This window comes from Pithys albifrons, chromosome 27, assembly GCF_047495875.1.
Source record: "Pithys albifrons albifrons isolate INPA30051 chromosome 27, PitAlb_v1, whole genome shotgun sequence".
Lineage (NCBI taxonomy): Eukaryota > Metazoa > Chordata > Aves > Passeriformes > Thamnophilidae > Pithys > Pithys albifrons.
The window spans coordinates 1,686,765-1,713,736 of record NC_092484.1 but is presented as its reverse complement, the minus strand read 5'-3'; the positions used below and the strand labels follow the sequence as shown (position 1 = coordinate 1,713,736).

General features: G+C 47.3%; 1 protein-coding gene across 3 annotated transcripts; it reads left to right on the top strand.

Annotated features, from left to right (window-relative positions):
• On the top strand, positions 1 to 26,972 carry PTBP1 (polypyrimidine tract binding protein 1). Of its 3 annotated transcripts, none has more exons than XM_071578402.1 (15): positions 1 to 91; positions 3,873 to 3,903; positions 13,303 to 13,378; positions 13,893 to 14,065; positions 15,008 to 15,154; positions 16,122 to 16,292; positions 16,986 to 17,096; positions 17,428 to 17,602; positions 18,366 to 18,443; positions 19,655 to 19,800; positions 22,364 to 22,397; positions 22,888 to 22,980; positions 23,274 to 23,490; positions 23,683 to 23,760; positions 24,123 to 26,972. In XM_071578402.1, the coding sequence occupies exons 1-15, from the start codon at positions 84 to 86 to the stop codon at positions 24,253 to 24,255; spliced, it is 1,671 nt and encodes a 556-aa protein (XP_071434503.1). In that variant the 5' UTR covers positions 1 to 83; the 3' UTR covers positions 24,256 to 26,972. The 3 variants fall into 3 exon arrangements, with proteins under 3 accessions (XP_071434503.1, XP_071434502.1, XP_071434504.1); XM_071578401.1 differs by having other exon boundaries at positions 17,428 to 17,641; XM_071578403.1 differs by lacking the exon at positions 3,873 to 3,903 and having other exon boundaries at positions 7 to 91; positions 17,428 to 17,641.

The following is a 26,972-nucleotide window of genomic DNA, read 5'->3' as shown; positions in this document are numbered from 1 at the left end:
TGAGTCTATAACACGGAGCCGTCGCGCTCGTCCCGCTATTGCGGCGCCTCCACTCCGCTCCCGACTGGTCCTCTCCGTGTGCAATGGACGGGTGAGTCCCGCCCGGCGCCGCGCCGGGACCGAGAGCGGCGCTGCCGGGCCCCTCCCGCGCTACGAAGGCGGCCGAGTCGGGGTCCCGCGCCGGGGGCTGGGGCGGTACCTGCGGGGGCCCCGCGGGCGCGGCTGGCGGGGGCGAGGGGGGTTGCGGGGTGGGGGCGTCTTGTGTGCGGGCCGCGCTCCCCGGACCCCTCCCCGCGGGCGGCCAGCGGGACTGGGGACGGCCCTGGCGCGGCGCCTCGTGCGAGCCAGCCCCGCGTGCGCTCCCACCGCTTCGGGGGTCCCGCCAGGGGGGCGCTCCGGGGGTCCCGCCCGGGAGGAGGCTGCGAGGGCCCCGCTCGAGGAGGAGCGGGGCGAGCTCCGGGGGTACCGCCGAGGCCGGGATGGGGGCGGCGGGCCCGGAGCGCCGCGGGGGCGGGAGGGAGGGAGGGAGGCCCGGGCGCGGCCCCGCGGGGGCGGCGCGGGCGGGGCGGGCGCACCTGGCGGGGCTGCGGGCGGTGATTCACGGCCGCGCTCCCTCCCTCTCTCCCTCCCATTGTCTGGCGCTTCCGCGGGGCGCGGGGGGGCCAAAAGCTCTCGCCGGGCTCCTTTTGTGACCGGGTTTCGCTCGCACAAGTTTCGCATGGGCGGGAGGGCGGGCAGGGCTCCGTCGACGCCTCACCTGAGCGCCGCAGGTACGGCCGCGGCCCCGCTTCCCTTGGCCCGAGGAACTCCGGGAGACAAAACTTCCCTCCGCACCCCCGCGCCTCGAGGAGTTTCCAGAGCGCAGTTTTTATCGCGGGGCAGCATCGATTCGTCTTTAACCACCGCCCGCTGCGGCAGAGTTCTCTAAAGCGCGTGTTTTATCAGGGGATCTCTCGAACACGAGCTCTCCGTGCTTCTCTCCTCCTGTATGGCGTAGTTTTTTTTTTAGTGATCTGGTTTTTTGTTTCTTGTAGCGCGCAGTAGTTAAATATTTCTAAAGGCCTCCGAGTAAGCAGTTTGTTTTCCCAGAGCCGTAAGTACAGGAATCCCAAATTAGTGCTTTCTCACTTTCTGTCTCTGTACACTGGGCTGGGGAGAATTAGGCGTAGTCACATGTCGGTTTTTTTACACACTGAAAAAGTGGCTTCTTGGTGTCGTTTTCATCTTAAAACACGTGAAAATCATACATCTTACATTTTTTGCAGTCCAGGATTGCTTTACTGCTTTTAACCTGTTGCTCACCGTGTTGAATATTAAAAAGAAAAACAAACAACAAATTCTCAGCACATGAGATCACACATTCTAGTGGCAAAAATCGGTTTCATATCGGCTGTGGTTTCTGGGAAGGCTGATGTTCTGAGCGTTTTAAAGTAGTTGCTCTTTGAATGTAGGAGTTTTAGTGAAAATACGAGTCTCAGTTACCCCTTGTCTCTTGGAGATCCTGATGTGGGATCTGTTTGTCCCATGAAAGTGTCTCCTGTCTCCTGCTGGAACTTCAAAAGCTGCTTCAGAAAATGGTTTTAGGTTTTTGCCGAGTTGGCAGCCACTGGCCCCCTGGCTCCAGGCTGCTCCCGTCTCCTTCTCCCGAAAATGATCCCAAGCTGTGCCCAAGTGATCCCCTTTGAATAAGTTGCTTTGTTAAAACATGCGAGGAGTCTGTATGGGCAGTGCTGCTTTGGAAAATGACCTAGAGGTTTTACTGGTGCTGCTTAATTTTTCCCTTTATTGCGTAGGAATTATCCCATTATTCCATGGAAAAAAAATAATTTTTGTGAAGGGCTTTATTGCCTGATCTTTTGGAACTGGGAAAAGTTTTAATCCCCTCCCGAAGGCTGATGTGCGTGACGGGAGAAGGAAGCTTGGGATAACTTACTGAGGGGGTGTGTGAACTGGAAGTACGTTGCACATTTAAATAAAAATGCTGAAATACTGTGTAGCTTGTTTCCTGTGGTGTTTGTTACCAAGTGGGCTACAACAATATCCCAGGAATCGATAGTTCTTGGCAAATAAAACAGCTCTTCCTGTTGGATAGTTCTAAATGCCATCCCCTGCTAAGGCACTTTATGTAAAACATTTCCTGTGCGAGAGGCCCACAGGAGGAACAGGAAGTGGGAGAAACTGCTCTGGGGTAAGTTGGAGAGTTTGGGAAACCTGGGACATTCCGTTTTCTTACTGTGCTTTGTTGGCAGTAGCTGTTTTAAGAGTATGGAAATGCCTGGGTTAATGTTTGTGTGTTGGCTGAGGAACGTGTGCCATGTTTAGTGATGCTGGTTCCTTGAGCTGCTCCATGGGGTCCAAGGATCATTCCTGCTGATCCTTGGGTGCACCCAACCCATCTCTGGGCCATGGAGTGGTGTCAGGCACAGCCTCTTCTGGTACTTCCCTGGAAAATGCAGAACTATCGCGTGGTTTCCCACAGGAGCCGCTGGATTGGGCTGTGGCTCCAGCTGCAAAGCGCTGGGTTGTGATGACACGGCAGGTTGGAAGGAAGAGGAAGTGTGAGGAGCTGAGCTGGCTTGAGCTGGGAACACTGGGATGGCCTAATGAGATGGAGCAGGATTTAATTCCCTGAAAAGTTATGAGGGGAGGGAAGCAAGAACTAGTAAATGCAAGTCCTCTCGCATTAACTGACTGGTATGGGGTTGTTCTTGAGTGCTCCAGGTCTCATTGCTGGGTCAGAAATGGCTGCCCTGCCTGCTGTGTGTTCCCCTGCTCTGTGGAGCTGCTGCAGGTCAGTCAAAGCCGGCCACTGCTGGATCCTGCACTCTGCAGTTACAGACAGCAGCGTGAGAGGAGTTGAACCAGGCAGGGTTGTGGACATGGCAGTCCAAAGGGGTCATTTCTGCTCTCTGTTTTGTGTCCTGCTTTACAGGGGATTGGAGTTTATTAAAAAAAAAAGCAGTCTCCAGTGCAAAGGTATAACTGAAATCCTTAAGCTGTCCTGAGCTCTCCCACAAACAGCAATGTGGAGGTGCTGTAGGGCTCTGGGAGATGGTGGGCAAGCCATTCCAACTCCGTGGTGGAGGATGTTGCTCTAAGGAGGGTGTGTCGTGGTGTAGAGTTTGCTGCTGACAGCTGGCATGGCTTGCTTGACGTACATGGGTGCTAATTTTCATCTTAATCAGAAAGTCTCATTTTAGGAGGTTTAAGTGTCTTAAGGTAGAGTTTAATAAGTGTTTTTTTCCTAGAATTGATAGAGGAATCCTGTGTAGGGCATACCCCAGATTGGGACTGCCTGGTCCTCTGGGTGCTCTGCCAGTTGGGCCCTGCTTTGGCCCCAGTGGTGCCATCATGGCCCGAGGGCTGCTCTGAGCCAGCCCCAGGTCCTGCTCTGTGAGGGCACTGCTGGGCTCTGTCCTGGGCACTGCCAGAGCTCGAGTGTTGGTTGTCTCTTCAGCCCTGCTGGAGCTGGCCCCGGGTCTGGCAGAGGCTCCAGGAGTAGGAGAGGGACAGGAACTGCAGAAGAGGATGTTGGTGGCAGAGCTGACTCGTGACTCTCTTCCTCTCTGTGTGGTCAGTCGGGGTTGCATCGCTGGGCTCGGAGACGTTTTTGTTCCTGTCCCCCCATGCCCTTGCAGGAGGAGCAGGTGCTGACATAGGGAGTGGGAGAGCTGAAGTTTTCTGGCACTGCTGGGTCTTGGGTCTCCACCATCACCATCTAATAATTTTTCTTTGTATAAACTGTCCTTGGCTCACCTGCAAAGACAACTGTGCACTTTGACTTGCTTTTTTTCTTACTACTGTAAACTATGCTGGATTTTTGTGGCAAACCTATCTAACTTTTTTAATCCTTTTCTTTCTTTTTTCTACAGCATTGTCCAAGATATAACAGTTGGTACAAAGGTAGGCACTTCTCACTTTTTCTCTCTTTTTACACTGCTCAGCATCTGACCTAGTTTTAGCCTTACCAAATGTAGATCTTCAGATGTAAAGGGTTATTTCTGGTACCATATAAATTGGTTTTAACCAGAAGGTAATTTAGTTTTATGTGTATTTAAAACTTGTAATATGGCTCAGCATTGAGCTCTTGGCATTTGGACATTGATTATCAACTTCATTGCCTTTAGAAACAGTGCTTTCCCCTGCTGAAATGTCAAGCCATGCTTGTTACTTGTGTGCTAGACAATGCTTCTCCATGGAGAAACTGATCCTTTTCCTTTGGAGAACTCCATTTCCTTTGTGTGAATTCCTGTTCAGTTGTATGTCAGAAATCCTTCTGCCACCAAAGGGAGTGTTTAGCTGTTGATTTTTATCTCCTGTGAGTACAGTAAATATGACCTTTGCCCTTCTAGTCTCAGGTTTGGAAAGTGCAGCCTTAGCCCTAAACTCAAAGTGCTGACAAGGAGGCTCCTTATCTGCTGGGGGTGGCAACAGGCGTCGTGTTCACGGGATCCACGCTGGGCCTGTGAAATGCCGAGCTGGAATGTGCAGGACAGGCTGACACTCCTTCCCAGCCCAAAGGGCTTGGTCTGACTCGGTGGATGTTGTAGCTCTGGGATCAGGACTGCAGGGAGCTCAGCCCTGTGTGAGTTTTGGCCAGCAAAGAGCTCTTGTGTCGGAAGTACAGAATGAGCTGTGGCTGCAGTTAAGCACAGGCAGCCTGGTAGTGCTTTAGAGGGCTGGGAAGCGTTAAATGCTTGGAGGGGCTCTGCCAGCTGTAGGGGGAAGGTTGCTCCAACTTTTCTTCCTATGGGAATCTGAAATCTGAATTAATGATAGTGTCTGGTTCTGGGTGAGAATGCTGCCTGCTCAAGGAGCGCAGTTTGCCGTCGGGTGTGAGGAGGAGAGGCTTGAACCTGGACAAAAAGGTTAGTTAATAGTTCATAGCCATTATGAAAAGTGGACCAAGGCATCCCTTGACATTGTAGGAGCAGCTTGATACAATGCCTGTTGGTAAACTGGTTAATGTAGGTACAGGTCCCCTCATTGGGTTTTAACAATGTGTAATTTGTAACTTTAGGAGGTGATTTTATGTTGCTAAACTTGGCAAGCTTCTGAAACTGGAATTGTAGTCCTCAATGAATTTCAGAGCTTGGGACTGGGGGATTGCTGGCCTCAAAACTCTCTGGGTGAATTCCAGTCCCTGGTGTGGACAGGCAGATGGCTTAGACGAGGACTGGGAGTAATCCCATCCTGTGCCTTCACTCCTGTCATGGGACAGCATCGTACCTATGGCTGTGCTGGTCAGACATTGGTGGGGGGAGTGGCCAGACTAAAGTGGGCATCAAAAATGAGGTTTCTTGTCAAGTCAGACAAGGCAAACTTTGAGAAAGTTGAATCAAAATACAAAGAGTGGCATAAGCAAACAGGAAAGCTGAATCATCTTGGTAAAGGTAAGTTTTCAAATGATTTTTGCTGAAGCTGTGTTATCTGATTGTGTTTAAATAAGTCATTGAATACGCCAGTGTAGCTCATGTAACAGAAGTCCCTCTGTTAATGCTGGGGTGTAAGGTGGTGTAGGTTTGTGTAGTTAAGTTGGAGTCTGTTTGTGCACAGCTGGAAGCAAAGTGGAGCTTCTCCTGTGCCCAAATCCTCTGCCTGGGTCAGCCATGGCACAGACAGGAGTGTCCTGTCACCTGTGCTCACAGAGCTTCCTGGCTGAGCTGCCAAATCACACGTGGAAATCTGAGCTGGAAAACTCTTTCTAATCTAGGGTGTAAACTTACTCATTCCTGCCATGTATGTGCATGGAAGATAGGAATGGTGCACAGAAGTAGGAATTTGTTAGGGTGTTGGAAGATGACAGTCCCCAAAAGCTGCAGCTGTTGGCATACACTGTGACATGGTACAGAGACCTCAGTAACCTTGTCCATGTTCTGTTACTGTCACTGGAATGTCCCCAAGCTGGAGAATTCTCAGACAAGCAGGAAAAGTGCTTGTGACTTAAACCACTGCTGAGCAACATGTCAGAGCAAACTCCCAGTGGCGTCTTAGTGTCTTCCTGCTGTGAGTGCTGAGTTTAACTTGTAAATTGAGGACTTTGTGAAAGCCATTTTTTTCAGTTTGCTCTGCTTTGTTTTAAAAGGCAGGCTGCTAACCTTTTTTTTATTTTCTCACATTCTCAATTTGCATATTAAGAGTATTCACACCCATTTATGAATTTTTCTAAGATCTTAATTTAGTTTCTTTATCTTAAGTTCCCGGGTGTCCTCATGGCTTACTCCTCTGAGCTCTGTACTGCCCAATGGTCTTGTTTTTAATCAGGTGTAATTGTAGTAGCCATTCCTGGCTCCTCAGTTTAAAAGTGTGTGAATTTGTTTAGGAAGCTCATTGCCATTCTGGTGTGGGGGTTCCTGATGCACACACAGCCTTCTGGAATGTCCTGCAGATGAGGAACACATGATATAAGACTTAGTTCTTACCATAATTTCTCTGCTGTCTGAAAAGAAGGAAGTATGATCCTAAGATGGAGGCACTCTTTGAGCTCTGAGGTGCTGGGCTCACCCTGCAGTTGCCTCTTTCGAGTGGTCTGGTTGAGGTACCTCTCCCCTCTCTGTTGTATCTCCTTGCCCTTTGTTTAACTTCCCTGGATATCACTGTTCTTCACTCTCTGGGCTCTGAGCAGGGCTGACTGACTGACTAGAGAGAGGATGAATTGTGATGTGTCCTTCTTTAAGTGAAATTGTGTTTTGGTGATTGAAAAAGTCTCACAATAGTTTTCATGCTAAATAATCCTGTAGTTTCTTGCTTAAGTTAAGGTCTGCTTGGAAATTTTTGCTTCCATAAACCAAAAGTGCAGTTCTGTGTTGTTGGAGAAGTTAATTTTTAAAACAGGCTTTGCTGGAGTGTGATACAGGCTGACTGCATAGAAGTGATTTGTGGTGAAGCCAGGATCTTTGCCATGGGAACAGTAATTATGGCTTCAGGCAGCAGGCCAAGAATGTTGTGAGGAAATTCCAGTCCCCTCCTATGGCTTTAGTTAGAGGCTGCAACAAGCTGGCTCTTGTGGCCTCCCCGACAGGCATGAGCACACATGGGAGCCACATGTTGGTGGCAGGGGACATGGATGGCAGTGGCTCTGAGGGGGCATTGGGTCAGCTGGGTGTGCCAAACAGCTCCATCTCACCTGAAAGTGCCACATGGTGCATTATGTATCTGGGCCTTCAATTTATGTATCTGCTCATAAAGTGGTTGTAGCAAGTACTGAATTTTAAGCTTAGGCCTACTTTGCCCTCAGTCTGGGATGACATAAAAAAGTAGGAAAATAACACACATGAACTTACTCATCTGCACCTTTTTAATCCTGTAAGTGTAGGGATAGACTCTGGTCTCTGATGTCTGCTTCAGGTACTGTCAGACTGGAAAATTCAGGTGTGCTGGTGCCATGTTTGCTGTCCCCTTGTACCAGCAAGAAGAGGAAGCATTATTTAATTTCAGATTCCCCATGGCACTGCTACAGCTCCTTCAAGCTGTGCTTGGTTGGGCCAGTGTTTGAGCCATCCCATCCATTGGCCCTGTGACAGGAGGGGCAGGAGTGTCCTTCCACAGGTTCTGTATTCCCAGAGTGACACATCCAGCAGTATTTCTCTCTGATAGGATTTGTGTTGAGCTTTGCCAAGGCCCCCTCTGCTCCCTGGCAATGATTTAAAAGCTCAAGGTTGAGGAGCAGTTAAGTTTCAGCTTGGGAACAGTAGATCATAAAGGCTGGGTGTGTGCTGCCCTACAGAGCCAGCATGACTGCATTGCTGCAGCACTTGGAGTTTAGGAATTTTGGGCTATTTAAACTGGCCACACCTTTTATTTGCTCAAAGGGCAGGTTTGTTTCACAGGGTGTCTCCATAGTAGCAAAGAGGGGAAAGTCGGGAGGGGCCGATGGGTGAGTGGGTTGAGGATCCGGCTTTGCTGTGAGGCTGATGTGGTGCTCCAGCTCCAACACAGCCTGTTGCCAAAGCTCAGGGCCTGAGCAGGTGCTCCTGTGCAGCACTGGAGGGTCTGGTGGCTTTGGGGAGCTTTTGGGAGCTGCAGGGCCTGTCTGTAGCCCATAAAACGGTGCCGGCGCTTGCGGCAGTGCCATGGCAGGAGCGTGCCGAGCTCTGACCAGCTTCAAAGGGGCCGGGAGTCTGTCTGTGTGCCCCGTGTGCCAGTGGGGATGCCAGTGGGGAGCCCGCTGTTGGCTCCCCTGGAGAGATACCAGCCTAAATCTTGTCCAGGCAAGATGGAGGTTGTAACAGTTTTAAAAGCCTGAAGTGGCAGGTGACTGGTGTTGTCTGAGCAGAGTTTGGGTTAAAAATACATGTCCTCTGTGTCTGCCAGACTGGCCTGTGCCTCCACCATAGATCCACTGTCCATATAATATGCTGATTGCTGAGTTGAATTTAATTTGGTTATTGGTATGGGGCTTTCTGTGTTTGAATTGGTACATCAGCCATGAGTAATGTGGTGAACTAAATTGAGGGCAACTCTCTTGATTCTGATCAGATGATAAATTTTGTGTCCAAGGGGAACAGCGATGTGCTGTGATGAAGCTGTTGTAGTCTTGAAGTCTGTGCTGGCCTTAACTTCCCAGCTGCCTGATGGGGATGCAGGTGTGGTGTGTGTTCTTCAGAGGTGTTTCATAAAAAAAAGTTGACTCATGGTTTGTGTTTGTGACCAAAATGGAATATTTTTCACACTTCTTTACCTCTGACTAAAGAGTACTGGAGGCAGAAGAGGGGAATAGAGGGAGAACATAAGAACTCATGCTGGACATGAGTGTTTGATGGAAGATGAGGAAAACTGGCATTCTTCCTAGTAGTTTAAATTTAGTTCCATTCTTGAATCTCAAATCTCTCAGCAAAAAATGTTGGAATGTAACATGAGTGTGATGCTGATGTCATCAGACTGGATTTCTCTTAATAGTTTCTTCACAGAGATTTGAGCATTCCTGTGTCCCTTTGGGACTGACCTGGGACAGCCCTTGATGAGCCACTCTGTTCCTCCTGTGCTCAGAGCCATTTTTTTGCCTCTTTGATCAGAGCAGAGGGTTTGTGTGAGCTCCTCAATGATGTGTAATTTTATGAAAATATTATAGTGGTTTTTTATTGGTTCCACAGTATTTTTCCAGTCATAGGCAAAGTGAAGAACAATGTCATCCATGTGCTCTGCCTTCTTGGAGGACAGATTTTCTTTGGTTTCTTTTCAGAGCGGGGGTGTGTTTCCTGCTTTTCTTTCTTTAAGGGCCTGTTAGCTGATGGCCTATTTTCCTCTAAAATCCACCTTTTCCCTCACAAGCTGCTGCTGTCCTGAGTCTGTCAGAGCAGTGTCAGGTGCTCCACATCCAAAGGCAGAGAATGCTGCTGCTCTGTAGGGTTTCCTCAGTGAGCTGGGGAGAGAAATAGCTTTTTGTAGATCTTGGGCTTGATCAGCCTCTACTTTCTGGCCTTTCTGGTCCTTGTCCCCTTCCTTCCCATGTGCCCTGTCTTTTTGACATTGCTTTAATTTTGCTTTCTGTCTGAAAGTTGACTAATACCACTTGTTTGACTTGCAGTGAATATTTTTGTAGTCATTCAGTTTGTGTTTGTTTTCTAGCCTTTTGCACAGGCAGGATGAAGTTGACTTATTGTAATCCATTTAAAATAAGTGCTGGATCTTAAGTAGATAAAGGATTATCTGGGGCAGCTGGGAATTTCTGTAGCACTTCTAGGTGTGCTGGTAGAAGCTGAGACAATCTCTGGCCTTGTTCCAAAGTGTGGTAAACCAGGTAAATCACAGTGGCCGTGCGTGGTGTTTGTGAATGAGATGTTGCTTTTTAAGCTGTGAAAGCCCGTACAGACTTAAAATTCTTAGGACTTACTTGTTAAAAACTTTAAAGCAAAACAAGGCTTTGAGTTTGAGGGGTGGTCAAACAGGTGACTGGAGGAAAATAGGAAATGTTAAGTTGTATCTTGCCTGCCTCTCCCTAGCTCAGAAAAGAGAACGAAGAAGTGTTGGCAGCGGGGCTGCTCCGAAGTGTGATTAAATTAGTGCAGCTTAGGCAAGGGGCCTTCTGTAGCCAGGAGTGTCAGGCCAGAGGAGGCTGCTGGCATGGAAACCCATCCCAGCGAGGTTTCCGTGGTACCATCGTGCTGCTGACGGGGGGTTTGGGTGGTGGAAACAGCCCTACCCTGCTCTGGGTGGGATCTGGCAGTGTAACTCCAGAAGTGGTGGTTGTTTGTGATCAACAGGAAGAGGAGATTTGTTAGTTCAAACGAGGAATTCAATGTGCTGTGAGTGCACTGTGGCTTCTGTTAATCTCATCATAAAAATACCAGCTGCAAACGAGTGGCTGAGCAGAAATGTCAGCATAATTAATGCCTCTGTGAGCAGGGATGGGAAGTGAGGGCTGGAGAGCTGTATCTTGAACCCTCAACGACTCAGTGAATGCAACAGGGAGAAACAGTGCTGTGGGTGGATGTGGGTGAGCACTGGGCACCCCACAGCCCTTGGCTGTGTTTGTTTTGTTTTAAACCTAAATTAAATTACATAAAACTTCAGAATCAGTAATTTTCCTACTGACTTTCCCAGTATAACTCAAAATACCCAAAGGGTACGCTGTTGGTGAGAAACTCTTCTAAACCTGTTCAACCAACCAGGCTCATTTTAGTTCCTCTGTCTCTACTGAAGTGGGTACTTGGTATTTGAATTTATTCTGTGTTTTTTTCAGAGTTTCTAATATGTAAACAAAGAAAAGACAAGTCTGGAAAGAGACTGGTGATCCTTGCAGTGTGAGGGCAGAGAGCTGATCGAGGCTGCTGAGTGCCCACTACTAGAGACAGGGTTATAGAGAACTGGATTCCAGTTTGGCCCAGGTTCAGTCATTCCAAAAATCAAGGATTTCCTGTGGTTATCCAGTATCGGCTCCAACAGGAACCAAGGAGGAACACACACCAAGGAAAAGTCCTGATCAACACAGCCTCCTGGTGCTGGGGACTGGTCTGTGTGGTGTGGGAATGGCAGCACAACAAGACCACTGCAGGTCCTTGGAGCGCTGGATCTGCTCCTCTTTGCACTTCAACAGTCACCCCTGTAATGGGAGATGTGGGAAATAACTTTGCTGTGACTGTGCAGTACTACATGTACTGTCTGTAAACTTCCTTGTGTAGAGAAAAGACCTTGGAATACTGCGGTTTTCCAACTACGGCAGTCCTCTCTCTTCGTTTGCATGTGCTTCCAGCTGGGAAGCTTACAAATTGCCTGCTGCTGCTTTTGATGTCGAACAATCATCCCCCTCTGCCTCCCGGCTCTGGTCACAGTGGGCAGCACAGGCTGTCTCCAAGATAAGAGGGGAGTGCTTTGGAAATTGCTCTCATTAAAGAGACACGGACACCCTGGACATTTGGAGCCTCAGCCCGGCTGCAGTGACATCCTCACTGCAGGGCCTGCAAGAAAGTCTTCAAATATACAAGAAAATGTTTATTTTAAACAAGCCATTAGGAAAGTTAAATTCAGGGAATGGAAATTCTTTCCATAATAGTATAAATGCTTGTTTTTCCAGTTTATAGTTTCCTAGTGTTGCCTCCATGAGAGCCAAGTATGTGGCTTGTTCTCCTGGCATTTCCATGATGGATTGCAGGAGCTGCCCAGTGTGCTTGCACAGACACATCGAGTTGTACTGGAAGAGCTGGAGTTCCGGGTGTGCAGGATTTTACAAATTAATATTTAAGAACGTATTTTAAAAGGGCACAGACCTATTAAGTCCGGATGTAAGGGCTTTCATGAGGCCAAAACCACCTGTCTGTATGGGTAGGGCTGTGCTTTGGGTGGGTGGTTCTTTGTCAGTAGCTGCCAGGTGTATCCCAGGCAACAGCATGGAAATTGTACCTGGAGTGGCTGCAGCAGTGGAGGGAGGCACAAGAGTGTTCTTACAGTAAACTGGAGGATTTCGTTTAGCCTTGGAATTATGCCTTGATTTGAGTCATCAAAGGATGGGATCACAGTCTAATAGCCTCCCGGCCCAGCTTGCCTCTTGCTGTACTTAGGAATCGAAGTGCTAATTAGAACAGCTGTTAAAAGGCCCATTCCTAATGACTGCGCCATGGGAGGAGGAGGAGGAGGAGGCCGAGGCCTTGGTGTACCAGGGACCTGGTCAGTGCTTGCAGGTGACCAGCAGCAGCACATGAACCAAGGTTTGGAACCTGGCCTAATTCTCGTCTTCGGGACATCAAAGCCCTTGAAGCCTCTTTGAAGAGTTAGCAGTGAGTAGTCCAACAAGAAATTCAAGATTTGAGGGAGAAAGAAAAAAACCCAAATTGTGTGTCTGTAACTGGGTGTTCTGGGGCTCTCAGTGACCTACTTTCCCAGCCTGTTTACTGGGGGAGTGCGCAGAGCTTTTCTTGTTACACAGATCCTGTTTCTGCAGGTGCCACCAGATACAGGGCATGTAGGAGATAAGGGTTTCTGGTGCCATGGTGTGGAGCAGGGTATGTTTCCATCAAGATGGGTGGGAGTGAGCTGAGCTGGGAGCTTTTTTCTCTTGATGAAAGCCTTTTAGTGTGATGTTTCTGTGGAAGAGTAATGTAGAAAATGTTGAGAAATTGCTCTAATGTATTAGATTTATAGTATTGTGTTCATTCACAATTTACAATGGAATTTGAAATCTTCTGTGTAACTTACTTGAAATTAAGCCATGCTGATTGTAGGCTGTATTGTGGATGCAGGTATAGCTTGTGCTAGGAAGTCATTAGTAGTCATGTTTCCTTTTGTCTTAGTAGTGTTTTTCTTGCCTCCTACTTGGGTTAGTCCAGTCAGTTGAGGTGGTTTGGGTGACTTTACAGAGTGCTGATACCAGAAGACACCTTCCACCAGATCAGGGTGCTCCAAGCCCTGTCCAGCCTGGCTGTGAACACTTTCAGGGATGGGGCACAAAGTACACAATTGTGGTTTGTAACTGCCAAGTCATACCTGAACAGTTTTGGCAGCCTCAGAGTGAAAATCCTGTGGGATAGGAGTAGTTAGAAACCTGTTTTGCTGGGTGAGGCAGGATGAGGTGCCTGTTGGTGCACAGCACTGCATGTAGTGACTTCACACAACTCAGCAACACTCCAGCCCCAAGATCTCTTAATGCTGAGCTGAAAAGAGATACTGGATAGTGCTGCTCCATTACCAAACTGGATCTGACTGATATTTAATTCATGGAGGTGAGCTTCACTGCCCACTGTCAGTGTGTTTTCACTTACACTTGTGTTCAGCTCCTCTCCAGCTTTCTCTCAGTTGTTCTGCTTTAGGAGTGCCTGGGTAGAATTGAGTGAAATGCTGTCTGTTTACCTTTCCTCTGTTCTCTTCCAGCGGGGACCTGACGAGCTTTTCTCTCCTTGTGTTACTAACGGACCCTTTATCATGAGCAGCAACTCTTCTTCTGCAGGTAATATTGCGTAGAAACAAGCACAGCATTTATTTCTAAGTATTTCAAGTACTGTAAGGAGGTCTGGATTTTCCTACTTAGTCATAATTTTAAAATCTTTTCATTTTTAGTACTTACTAGGCCTTTTGTAGGACAGTGCTGAATAATAAATAATAAAATTCTGCCAAGAACACCAGGCCAAGTGGAAAGGAATAAAGCAACAATCTGGGGTTAGTGGCTTAGGCCTGTACTAGAAATGTGGGTGGGTGGGTGTGTACTGTAAACAAGCTGTGAAATGGCCACTAGAGAGTTGATTCCATTGCAGTGGCATTCAGCTGCATCATTGCCATCATGTAATTTGGGGGGAAAAGAGAACAAAACCACTGTCTTCAGACTTGAGTTAACTTAGACTATGGAACTTCTCTGTAATAGAGCAGTAACTGACTGGGCAGCACAGTCTGTGTGTCAGCAGTTGGGAAGTGTGTGCTTGTTCTTCCAGACCCTTCTCATCAGCAGTAATTCCTGCTTCTTACAGCTAATGGAAACGACAGCAAAAAGTTCAAAGGCGACAGTAGAAGTGCTGGGGTCCCATCCCGAGTAATCCACGTCCGAAAGCTCCCCAGTGACGTCACGGAGGCAGAGGTCATTTCTCTGGGCTTACCTTTTGGCAAGGTCACCAATCTTCTAATGCTGAAAGGAAAAAACCAGGTATTGTCTCCATAATTGAAAGCAGGGATTGTGTCAAAGGCTGGATGAGTTTGTCATCAGGAAACCAGTTCCAAATTGTTTAAACGACTGCCATGTGTTAGGAGTCAATGACTTCTTATTTTACTTTTCTGTGATTAACCCATGAGCTGTAGAAAATACTATTTTCAGGCTGCAGAAGGAGCTCAGTCCATAATTTCAGGTTATTCACTTATAATTAGCGTTAGGCCTGGTTTGGAAATTGCAGACCAGGGAATTACTTGAGCAGCAGTGTCATGAGTTGGCCTTTTTCACTCAGGCTGGCTTGACAGCCAAGTTAGCAACATGCAACGTGGCCTATTGAGGACACCTTTCCAGATCTGGTAATTGAGCTGGGTAAGGTTGAAACACTCTTGGGTAATGCAGGAGGTGTGCACTTATTTGGTAATTAAAATTGTCTTGCAAATTAAGGAGTAAAAAAGCAAGTCAACTTTAATCATTGCTTAAAATAATGTCTTTAATCTTAATGATGGAAAGGTGTCTCTGATATATTGCGTGGTGTGATTATACATAAGTGCTTACTGCAGTGACTCGCTGCAGTCCCTTACATTTCTGTTGAGGGAGGGAAGCCCCTGAGGGTACAGAATGGCGAGGGGGTCTTCTTGCCCTGGAGAGAAGTGAAGAGTGGATTATTGCTGTATTTTTGTGTTCTTGCAGACACTTGTGTCTAAATAGACATAGCATGGTCATCTTAGGGTGAGACTGAAGCATTGCATTGAATCAGTCTGCAGAGGGAAGATCCTCATCTGTTCTACTTACAGTCAGCTCTTAGACACTTCTGTGTACATAAATGTGTGTGTAAATGGGGTTGTGAAAATCCAACCCTGCTATGTCTTAACTGGAGTTTGGTTTGGGGTGACCTTGTGCTGTCCTGTTGTGATGTGTCTGTTGGGTTTGACTTCCCAGGCTTTCATAGAGATGAACACGGAGGAGGCAGCCAACACCATGGTGAACTACTACACCACAATCACTCCAATGCTCCGGAACCAGCCCATCTACATCCAGTTTTCCAACCACAAGGAGCTAAAGACGGACAACTCTCCAAACCAAGCAGTCAGTTTGTTCTCTGTGTTCTCATCCCAGGGTGGGGGGTGGACAGCCAGATCAGCTGGTGGTTTGAGATCCAGGGGCTTGACTAATGTGTGGTGTTTTAGCACATTTGTTTCTAATGTTTGAAAGATTTCTGTGAAGTGCAGCCCTGGTGGGGCAGAACTCACCTGTGACAGAGCACAGGCTGGTGCTGGTAGGTGCAGCTTTGAGGCAGAAGCACCTGAACCCAGCAGGTCTTTATGTTCTCTCTGGGCCTTTGAGAGTCTCTGTGCACCACATGGTGTGCACAGGGGAAGAAGTTCCTGTTTTCAGTTCAGCTGCTGTTTGCAAACTTTTAGGACAGGAACATTGGAAAAAAGTTCAAGTTACTTGTGGGTCTTTGTCAGAGGTGGCTGCCAGTACATCCCCTTTGCCTCCTCTCACTTTTCAGGATCAGAGCACCCAATGCTGTGCAGAGGGAATGCTACTGTTGGATGGCATTGCTGTTCCTGCTCTCACAGCTGGAGGACATGAGTGTTCTGTGTGTGAGGGGGCTCTGCAGGAACATTCCCAGGCAGTTCTCACTCCTGGATCCCTGTGGCAGATGTACATCAATCTTTTAGTCTTGGCAGCTTCTCTACGATTCTGGAGGTGGTGTTTCACCCCAGAGTCTCAGGTTTCCCTTTTCTAAACAATAGGATAATTTTGCTGCATCCATTGATGCTGAGCAAGGTTTTTCAGTAGGACAGGTACTGCATGTTTGATTTAGTTTGTATTTTTGCACTGCTCTTACTGGTTGAGTTGGTCTGTATTGTCCCTATTTCAAATGTGCTATGGCACCCATGGCACCCTCAGCCCTGGGAGCAGCACAAGGCTGTTGTGCTCACTGCCACATCCAGCTGGTTGTTTGCAGGCAGGAAGCTCCAGCAAAGCTGACAGTGTGTTTTTGCAAGCAGAAGTTGTGGGTCTGACAGTGTGTTTGGTCCTGCAGCGTGCCCAAGCTGCTCTGCAAGCTGTGACCACTGTGCAGACTGGGAACCCGGCGCTGGCAGCCACAGCTGCAGCTGTCAATGCGGGAATGGCAATGGCTGGCCAGAGCCCTGTCCTGAGGATCATTGTGGAGAATCTCTTCTACCCTGTCACTCTGGATGTTCTGCATCAGGTAAAACACACCATCACAACTGCTTGAAGTTCCTGGATGAAGAGGCAGCAATAGCTGGTGCATTGTTGCATTTGCAGTCTCTGGGTTGTGTTTGTACAGTGCAAGTTTTGAACAGAACTGTCAGGCATCTCTGGAGACCTGACACCTACAGGAGGTTCTGCTCACATTGGTCCCACTCTGGCCAGACTTTAATTTCCAGAGGTTTGGTTCCTGGTCCATTTAAATTGGATTGATACAGTTACTGAAATACACTTAAGGTTTTAGCAAAAGTAGCTGCTTCCTGTCCTGGTGCCAGGGCAGAGGAAACAAATACAGTGTCCAGGAGCCATTTAGGCAGTGGCCAGTTTGCAAAGTTCCCACCATCTGCTGCAATTGCTTAACTTTATGTTTAAAATACAGACTTAACTGCATTAAAGAATCCCTGAAATTCCTAGAAAAGGTCCAGTTTGTGAAGGTGTTTGTGAATCTTCCTGTGTAATAACACAGAACAAACAAACAAACTGTATTTAGGGGGCAATTCAGTCACTCTGGTATGTTCTAGGTTGATGCCCATGGTGTAGTTTAAAACCTTCAATGTTTCAATTGGAAGGTGACAGCTGAAAGAGGATGAGTTTTGTTTCTGCATGTGAAAACACAGATCAATATCCAATTATCATACAGGAAAAGTGATAACGTGCAAATATTACCTTGCAGATTTTTTCCAAGTTTGGTACAGTCTTGAAAATCATCACATTCACGAAGAACCACCAGTTTCAGGCCCTGTTGCAATATGCTGACCCCATGAGTGCTCAGCATGCCAAACTGGTGAGTGCTGCATACCTGGTTTACTCTCACTTGGGTTTGCCTTGGTCAGTCCAAGCTCAGGTGGTACACTGGCATTGGGGTGTTCTTGAGGGGGTCCTGCTGGGCTGGCACCAGCCTTGCCCTGAGGGCAAAGCATGAGTGCCAGGGAATTGCCCACACACACAGCATGGGATGGCTCAGGGGCTGCCAGAGGGGCTGAATGAGACAGAGCTGTCTCCACACTAGAAACCTGCCTGTCCGCCAGTGAAGCCCTGGGATAGCCTAACTAACACCTCTCTCCAGGGAGCAATTGCTGTGTGCATTTGGTGAGGACTGGTTTGTTTCCTTGCAGTCTCTGGATGGACAGAACATCTACAATGCCTGCTGCACGCTGCGCATCGACTTCTCCAAGCTCACAAGTCTCAATGTAAAGTACAATAATGACAAGAGCAGAGACTATACCCGCCCAGACCTGCCCTCTGGGGACAACCAGCCCACTCTGGACCAGACCATGGCAGCTGCTTTTGGTGAGAGTTCAGGAAGTGGGCGCAGGACAAATCCAACTGGTGTGTATGTCAGTGGGGGAAGGGGAAGGGGCATTATCCTGGTGTATTTGGTCAAAATTTTAGAATGCAGCGTGACTAAGGAAGAGACTTTAGCAGTCGCTGAGGTTCAGAGTAGTGCAAAACGCTGGGCGGGTCCGGGCGGTCGGTGCCTCTGCCGCCACCTGGTGTTCGCCCGTAGCCGGTCCTGTGAGCACCGGGCGGGTTCAGCACTTACTGGAGCGATTGAGTTGTGTCCTGGTCACAATTCATCCTCAGGGCTGTTTCAATAACGATATCCTTGGAGCTGTTCCAGAACAGCAGGATTAACAGGGGAATTGTTTTTGTAATCTCTTGAAGTTCAGTGTTACAGGAGAGGCATTCTTGAATTGCTGGTTTGTCTTTTAGGGTTTAGCTTTCAACTAAATGCTTGTGTTGAAGGACAGATCAAGACATTCCAGCTAACTTTTGGAGGGGTTTGGGTTGGATATTAGGAAAAGGTTCTTCCACCAGACAGTGGTTGGGCACTGGAACAGGCTTTCAGGAAACACAAGCCTGACAGGGTTGAAGAAGTGTTTGGGCAACACTCTAAGGCACAGAGTGTGATTGTTGGGGCTGCCCTGTGTAAGGCTAAGAGTTGGACTTGATGATTCTTATAGGTCTCTTCCAACTCAAAATCCTCAGTTCTGGGAAGTCTATCATTTTCCTGTTGTTGTGTGTCTTTGCATAATGTGTATGTCTTTCCCAGGTGCCCCAGGAATAATCTCTCCTTCTCCATATGCAGGAGCTGGCTTTCCTCCTACTTTTGCCATTCCTCAGGCTGCAGGTACTGTATTCATAAGTTGAAGTTTTATGTAGGTTTTCTGTTGCTGAAGCATCTTGATGTTTTAAAGCAAAGTAATAGTGTTTTTGTTGGGGTTAGCCATGTAAATTCTACATGCTGGCACTTGGACATGGTAGGGAGTGGTGTTCCAGCTAGGAGTGCTGTGTGCAGCTGCAGCACATCTGGTCAATGTTCTGGTGACAAGAGGAAAATACATGAAGCAGAATGGGAGAGACAGTAAAGGCAGGCTTTAAAATAATTGAGGGAGATGGGAAAGAGATAGGAGTTCTTGTGCTTTGAATTTGCCCATCTGGTTGCACAGGTTGGGAACTCACTTTGACAGCTGTAAATGGATCAAAAGCAAGGAATTGGACGTTTTTAAAAATATTTTGAGAAAGCTGGTATTTAAACATGAGCCTTATTACATGTGCTGAAACAGTTGCACTGTGAAGTTCAGAGCTCACATTGCAGGTAGCAGATGCTTCCAGAAGTGGCCAAGAGTCTGAGATGAAAGCTGGGGGTGCTGAACACACTCACTGGGGTGCCAACCTAAACAAGCTTTCCTGGGACTCTCAGCATTCCAAGCTGTGTTGACTTTCTGGGAACACGATGGAATTTCCTTGCTTATAACAAACGAGCACAGACCAAGCTGTTGAGGCAATGCTGTTTTGGGAGACAGGAAGGGCTGCTTTGGGGAGTAATCCATGGAACTCTGGAGCTCTAAAGCTCTTGTCCTTGGAGGGCCAGTACAGGAGATGCCAGCTGGTTCTGGGAGCAGCCTAGGGATGCCTGTAAATCCAGCTGCAGTGGTTCCCATTCAGGAGAGTTGGGTGATGGTTGCACAGGGTGTTGCATGCATGGTGAGAGCACGTTGTGCATGCCCTGGTTGGACAGACCATCTCCATGCCCCACGTGTGACTCCTGCCCTGCCCTGCAGAGCTGAGGCTTTGTGCTCATCCGCTGCTTGTGAAACGTGTGAGAGTGCTGAGGAGCCTGCTCAGCACCAGGCACTGCAAGAGCAAATCCTGTTAGAAACCAGAACATTTCCTGCAGCACCAAAAGTGGAGAATCCTGTTACCCTTAGGATACATGGACACTGTTGGGAATGATGACATGCATGGTTCAGAGGGTGTGCTGTTTTCCCTTCTGGTGCAGCAAATACACTAGAGTACATGCTGTTAATTCTTTACTGGTTAATATTCTTTAATTTCCAGGCCTGACAGTTCCAACTGTTCCTGGAGCACTAGCTCCTTTGGCTATTCCAGCAGCAGCTGCGGCGGCTGCAGCAGGACGGATTGCCATTCCCGGCCTGGCTGGGGCAGGGCACTCCGTGCTGCTGGTTAGCAATCTGATCCCAGAGGTTAGTGGAGTCCTAACTTTACTTTCTTCTCCTTCCTGTTATCTCTGCTTTCACTTTCTGAACACGGATTAGGCTGAAATTCATTGAAAGTGAAATCCTGCTGTATCCAAAGGAAGCGGCATCGCTAGAGCGGCCGCTGCTGCGCTCTGCCAGCGCCACACACAAAGCAAAGCAGTACTCTAGTTCTAGTTGCTGAAGGGAAATGGGAAAGTCCATCTCAAATTGAAATTGCTCTTCCTTGGTTCAAAGCCAAGGATGCTGCCTGCCTGCTCTTGTCCCCGAGAGACTACAATGCCTGTCCCTTCCTCCCTCTTCTGTGTGGAGTCTCCCTGCCATTTCCATGGAATAATGTCATTTGGATCACAAAATAGCCATATCCATTCCATTTCCTTGGCATGTTGTAGTTTTTAATACATTAATTCAGAACTACAAAGAGGCTTCATGCTGATCTTTGCTCTTTCTGTGTAGTGTCTGGACCCCTGCCAGCTTTACCTTGTACCTGTGCAGTATTTCCTCTGACATGTGCTTGCACATTTCCCCCTTCCAGGATTCCTGGAAGTTTTTCCTTAGCTAAACTCCTTAACAGCTCACAGTTTACATTTTCAATTCTACTTAACTGAGTGAGTTGAAATACTGGGGTTTCTTAAAAATAAAGCAAGCAATATTTGAACAAAAAATCTTCTTTAATGAAAGACAGCACCCTAAGGGAATTGGATATGGGGGGCTCAGATTTTCCTTCAGTCAGCCCCTGGCTCTGGTTGGATTGAAAGTGTAGAACCTCTGGTGTTCAGCTGAGTGATGAAGCTCTGCTGAGGAGCTGTAACTGATGGGACTGTGCACACACGTTAATAGCACTTTGCAAAGCTGTAAAACTTGCCAGTGCAGAGTCATCACAAAACCTCTTTGGATCAAAGGGGAAGCCTGGATGTGATGAATTATCAAAATCTTTAACTCTGGGTGAGATGAACCAATTGGATCATGTTTCATACCACTCTTACCTGTCATTGCTGTTCTCTCCAGGGCATGAAATAATGGCAGGGGCTGTGAAACAGCTTTGGGATTTGCTGCTCATGCTGCCTGGGAACTGCTCTGCCATTCCAGGAGCTCATTTCTGGCTTATTCCATCATAAGCCTTAAGAGCTGGCATTGTTATTCCTGACAGATGTGATGGTACCAACCTTGTGCTCTGGGGATGCCGTTGGGTGCCTGGATGGCAGTGGCAGGACAAGGGGCTGTGCTGCACCTCTCTGATTTCTCACAGCCTTGAGCAGTGCCAGTGGGCACAGCTCTGTTGAGGCAGGAGCAGGCACTTATTTCATGCCCTGTGTTTTTTGAGGAGCTCTTCACTCTCCATCCAGCTTGTCTTTGGGCTAGAGAGACTTTGGGACTTGGACTGAAGCTGTGAACTAACAGACATGAAACTTTTTCCATTGCCTGTATAATCAGTGTTGTAGAAACTTACCTGTGCCACAACCAGTTAGTAACGAGACAGTATTGCCTGGAGTGACTGCTCTGCCATGGGTTTTTCCTGAATAGGAATCATGGGAACTGAAATGGCTCAGTTTTATCTTTCACAAAAGTGGGAGCAGTCTGCACATACCTTGTGGTGGCCAAACGCTTTGGGTTCTGCACAGTGAGATCAGACCATGGAGCAGGAAGGGAACAGACCTCTGTAAGTGAGGTACCAGTCCTTTATCCAAGTGCTTCCAGCAGGCCTTGGAGCGGGCTTTGGGCAGTACAGCTGTTCATCCACCTGATCTGTTCCCTTTAAATCAGTGCTGAGTATCTGAAGTGGTGGATGTTCCTTGGATTTTTCTAACCAAGCGCTGTGGTACAAATTGGTTCATGCAGTGCCTGGCCCCACAGCAGCAAAGACAGTTGTTTGTGACTTGGTACATGAAGTCATTTCTTCCAAGGAATTCTTGTAAATGGAGGAAATATTTTTAGTCAAATTTTAGGGAATGCCATTGCGATTGAATTGGATTTTGCAGCTTGTGGAAGTCACTCTGTGGGGATACTGTCTCTTACATCTTTGTATATCTGAAGTAAAAATGCCTTTTCTTTATCATTGTGTTCCACTAGGTAAAACCTATTAACTGTTTCTGTAAGCGAGTTATTGTATGTAGAATTCTATAAATCTGACTGATGGAACACTACATATTCCTTATGTATTTACTGACCTGTGTTTTTTGCTACTTTTTTCTTTTCTCCCCATCCCTGAATTTTTTTTCTTCCCCTGATCCGGAATTTCTTTGCCAACTGACTGCACGGTACTTCTGCTTCCTGTTGTTGCTTGAAACAAAAAATAAAAACATTCCCCTTCCAAAAAAAAAAACCAAACCAAAAAAAAAAACAAAAAAAAAACACACCCTGCTCTTCGGAAACCAACCTGCCCTTCAATATTAACCATCTTGAAAACTTCATCATCCATCAACCAATTTCGCCATTTCCTGCGGGGACTCTGCCCTTCCTCGTTGTGGACGATTTGTGCAACCTCGCTCTCCCCTTCGATTCCTTACCTCTTCCCTGTCCCTCCGCTGCCTTGCTCTGCTGTTCTCTAAAGAGAGTTACACCCCAATGCCTCTTTATTCTTTTCGGTATGTTATTATTCACACTTTTTATTACCTTGTTTTTTCATTTATTTGAGATTACTTTTTGATACTTCAGAAATGTACAGTTTGCAGTTTGCCATTTTTTTTTGAATGCATAATTTCGGTTTTACATTGTTTAGTTTGCTGTTTAATTTAGTTTGCCTTTGGTTTTGGTTCAGTTCTGCATGGGTTATTGCTTTGCATGTCTTTGATAAGAGTTTTAAATTGTGAGAGCATGCAAAATTGTCCAGTCTTCTGGCAGTAAAATTTTGGCTTTTTGCTGAAACCCAATGTCTTTTCTTTAATGTATTGTTCCATTATTATTCTGCTATGTAAGAATTTCCTTAATTAGAGCAGAATATGTAACCATGGTTGGAATGAGATCAGTTCTGGTTGGGAATGGATGTTTTTGCTGTTGGATTGATTAGCTGAAGTTAAGTTGAATGAGACTTTGTTTCTCTACCTAAGACTGTTTTTGTTTACTCCCTCTTTGAAGGAGTCTATGGTGATGTGCAGAGGGTGAAGATTCTATTTAAGAAGAAAGAGAATGCCCTAGTTCAGATGTCTGATGGGAACCAGGCCCAGCTTGGTAAGCTTGGGAGTGTCAGACTCTGGGCAGTAAGAGACAAAATGGGTAGTTAAAGCTTTAATATTGTCACTTTGTTCTCTTCCAAAAGAAGATCCAAAACTATGAATGTGTCCATGCCTTGTGGCGTGGCTGTGGGGCAGCTCTGGGGCCGGGGCTGGATCGTGGGTGCAAGAGGAAAGCTGGTGAGGCTGAGGGATCCTGCAGGGCAGAACTAGAGTGAAATTCTGGCTTTGGATTCGTGTCTGAACAAAACTGAAGTGCCCCTGCAGTCAGGTGTGTCCTCCCCCTTGCAGCCATGAGCCACTTGAATGGGCAGAAGCTCCATGGGAAGCCGATCCGTATCACACTGTCCAAGCACCAGACAGTGCAGCTGCCCCGTGAGGGCCAGGAGGACCAAACCTTGACCAAGGACTTTGGGCATTCTCCTCTACATCGTTTCAAGAAACCAGGCTCCAAAAATTTCCAAAACATCTTTCCACCTTCTGCCACTCTTCATCTGTCCAATATTCCGTAAGTATCCACAGGGCATCTGAGTATGGCTGAGTATTGAAGTGTTTGCAGCCTCAGTCTGAGAGCAGCCACAGGCAGCTGTGTGCTGCTCGCAGGGGAGCTACCCCAGCTCCCTGTTCCATCTCCTTGCCATTTTTTGAGATTAGCTTGGTCTCTTAATGTCCATTTGACTGGAAAAACTATTTGTTTCAGACCCTCAATAACTGAAGAAGATCTTAAGATATTATTTTCAAGCAATGGTGCGACGGTCAAAGGATTCAAATTCTTCCAGTAAGTGTTTTGTCTTAACATCCTCTCCTTATGCTGGGCTTTTCCATATGGGAAGGGTGAAGTACTTAGTTCAAATCAAATCCCAGTTCAGGCTCAAAAAGTTGAGTGGAATCCTCACTAATGCAGCATTTGACTCTGGAATAAAGAATTCCGAAGTAAGCTTGTGTTGAGCACTGAGTGAGCAGTTGGGCTGTGCATGCTTGCTATGAGGTACTGCTCTGTGTAGGGAGTGAGTGTAGTGCAGGTACTCAGAGCAGTTATTTCTCTGCCAGCCCTGTTGAGTGCTGGATGGGAGAACTTGGATTGAGTTGGGGAATCTCCTGCAGTGGAACTGAACATGCCTGAAACTTGTGTCTTGTCAGGAAGGACCGTAAAATGGCTCTGATCCAGATGGGCTCTGTGGAAGAAGCCATTCAGTCCCTCATTGAGCTCCACAATCATGACCTTGGAGAGAACCATCACCTGCGTGTGTCCTTCTCCAAGTCCACCATTTAGAGCTTGGGAAGGCCTGAGACAAAATGGACTTGACTTAAAACCTGTGGGGTTCAGCCTCAACCTTAAAAGGCTGGACACCAAGGTTTCAACTTCCATCATTCCAGAAAAAAAAAAAAGCCACTTTAAAAATGCAGCTGAAGTGACCTTAAAAGACCAGAGATTTTATTTTTTTAAAGAGAAATCAGTTTACCGGTTTTTAAAAAAAATTAACTCTAATTCCTCTTGCTAACCTTGCGGTGATGGGTAACAATCTTGACTGTTCCAATGAAAATCACAAGTTCAAGTTTACACTATGGAACCTGCTCTGGGAAATTCCCCTCCCCTCCTGCTCCTCCTCCCCCAAAAAGCAGATCCCAACAATTTTATCAGGTTTCACATTGATGCCTTTTTTAATTTCTTTACCCACCCATGCCTTGAAAGACCTAAAACCACTGTGTGAATTCACTGTAGCGCCTTGGAGTCAGGATTGTGGTGACCAGGAGCTCCCAACCCGCCCAGCGCAACACTCAGTTGCATTGATCCCACCTTACCTGTGCACCTGCTGTCCTGTGCCTTAAACCTTCTACTTCTTTGGGGAAAACATCCGAGCTGCAGGGAGGGGATGGGCAGAGCCGAGGGGGAGGAGTGGCTCTGGCTGACGATCAGCTGGGGAGGCTGGCAAAGTGGATAAAGGAAATCCTGGCCTGTGACTCAGGGCAGTGGTACCCTGCTGCCCACGAGTGTCTTGATCCCTGTATGTCTTGTGCCACTTCCCTGTCTGCTCGTGGGTCATTGCCACCTGCAAACTCGGGTGGGAGTCACCCAAGATCCTTTGTGACACTCGGACTGAGCAAAGGTCTGGGTGGGGGAGCATTCCCAAGGCCAAATCACATTCCAGTGTCAGGAGCAGCGAGCCCGCGGGCTCTGCCCTCACAGAGCATTGGTGAGAGACAGAAGAGCCACTGTGGGACACTTGTGAAGATGAATCAGAGTTTGTCAAAATTGTGTGTATATATACCTAAATGCTTGGCTAGGATTTGGAGAATTCTTGGATACCCCATGATTAGAAAGGTGCCTGCAAGGCACCTTCATGCCCCTAATTTGAGATTAAGAGGCCGCTGTAGCTCCGCCATCATTCTTAGAGCATGTCTTCAGCATTTGAGCTTTTGTTTGAATCCTTGTATTATACTTTGATGCCGTTGCTGTCCTCTGTGCCTAGCAATATTTCCAGTTGACCAAATATTCTAATCTCTTTATATGCAAAAGAAATAGTTTAAGTACCTTTTATAGAATGATAAGATGGTATAAACGTAATCTAAATTTACTCCTTTGTGGTATTACCCGTGTATACTGTACTTTATTTTCTTTGTTTTGTAATTGAAGCTGTAGGGCAGGAGTAGTTTCCAGGCTGAGGTCGTGGCTGAGGATGAGCAGAGCCAAGGGTGTGAGAGAACGAGCACAAACAGCTCGGAAATGGAAGGAAAAGGACCCAGGCTAAAGATATTTTACTTTTTGAACCTATAAGCCCAGATGTTCTAGGAAGGGAATTTATTAAAAGTAGAATGCAGCAGATCGGGTTTTCCCAATGATACAACCATTTTTTTATTTTTCTTTCTGGCTTACAACTCTTTCCCGGGCCATTCTGCCTTCTATTCTGTGTAATCCAATGTTGCCTTACATTTCCCTCTAACCTGCAACCTGTTCGGATGCAAAATAACAAGAGTCATATACTTTTTTTCAGGGTTTTTCTGCAAATTGTGGACCAAAGTTTGTTTTTTAATTGTCTTAGTGTTGCAAGTTCTGATTTCCTTTCTTGGTGTGGGAGCTCTTGACTTGCCTAGCACTGAGTGTTTGGAAAAGTCTTAACTTTCTGTAGTTCCTCCCTGGACTCTCAAGGATGTGAATTATGCTGGAGAAGTGTGTGAGGTCCGAGTGAGGATCCGGCTGGGGCTGTGGCACGCTGGGTCCTCCCTGGTTGGCTGAGGAGGGCAAGACCCCTGATGCCAGTGTCACCCCAGCTGCTTTTGGGTACCTCTAAATCTGGGTGAGCTGTGCTGGAGCCAGGGCTCTGTCCCTGCAAAGCTCCCCTGGGGCCCTGCTCTTGTCCTGTGCTCAGGAAGGCACCTCCGGGGGTCTCAGGGGCTGTCAGCGTGTCCCCTCCCCATTGAAACACCCGCTCCTCCTGCAAGGGGACCCAGCCTGCCCAGCACAGTGACACTGGAGTAACTGGTCAGTGCTCCCATCACCCTCCCACAGTGCTGGGGAGGCTCCTGGGGCCGGGCCCCAGCCAGGACACACTGACTGTCCTGTGCAAATTGCAGCTGGATTGGGGTGACCGGGCCCCTGGCACGGCAGGAGCTCCTTTCGGATCCTGTGTTTGCGTGTAAAGAATGTGAGTAACTAAGGGTGTACATATTTATAATTTTTTTATACCTGTTGTAAGACATGAGGGGCAGCAAAACCCAGTTTTTTATGGTGACCAGATGTATTGTATATTTTGATAACAGCAATTCCAGGTTCAGTATTGTGGAAGGTGGGTGGGGAGGGGAAGCGTACACACCATCAGAATTCCATTGCCTCTTTCAAAGAATGTTTGTAATGCAAAAAGAAAAGAAATTAAAACTATTTTATAACAACCTTTGTACCTTTCTGTAGCTCCATTTTTTCCTGTTGAGATTGTAGAAGCAGTTGGTGCCCAGTCTGTACTTGTGCTTTCAATAAATTCTTCTGTATCCTTC

What these genes read in the sequence shown, in the direction of transcription:
- PTBP1 (XM_071578401.1), top strand. An exon ending in CAGCAACTCTTCTTCTGCAG is followed by an intron (nt 13,379 to 13,892) that starts GTAATATTGCGT and finishes TGCTTCTTACAG; the next exon opens with CTAATGGAAACGACAGCAAA. An exon ending in ATGCCTCTTTATTCTTTTCG is followed by an intron (nt 22,398 to 22,887) that starts GTATGTTATTAT and finishes CCCTCTTTGAAG; the next exon opens with GAGTCTATGGTGATGTGCAG.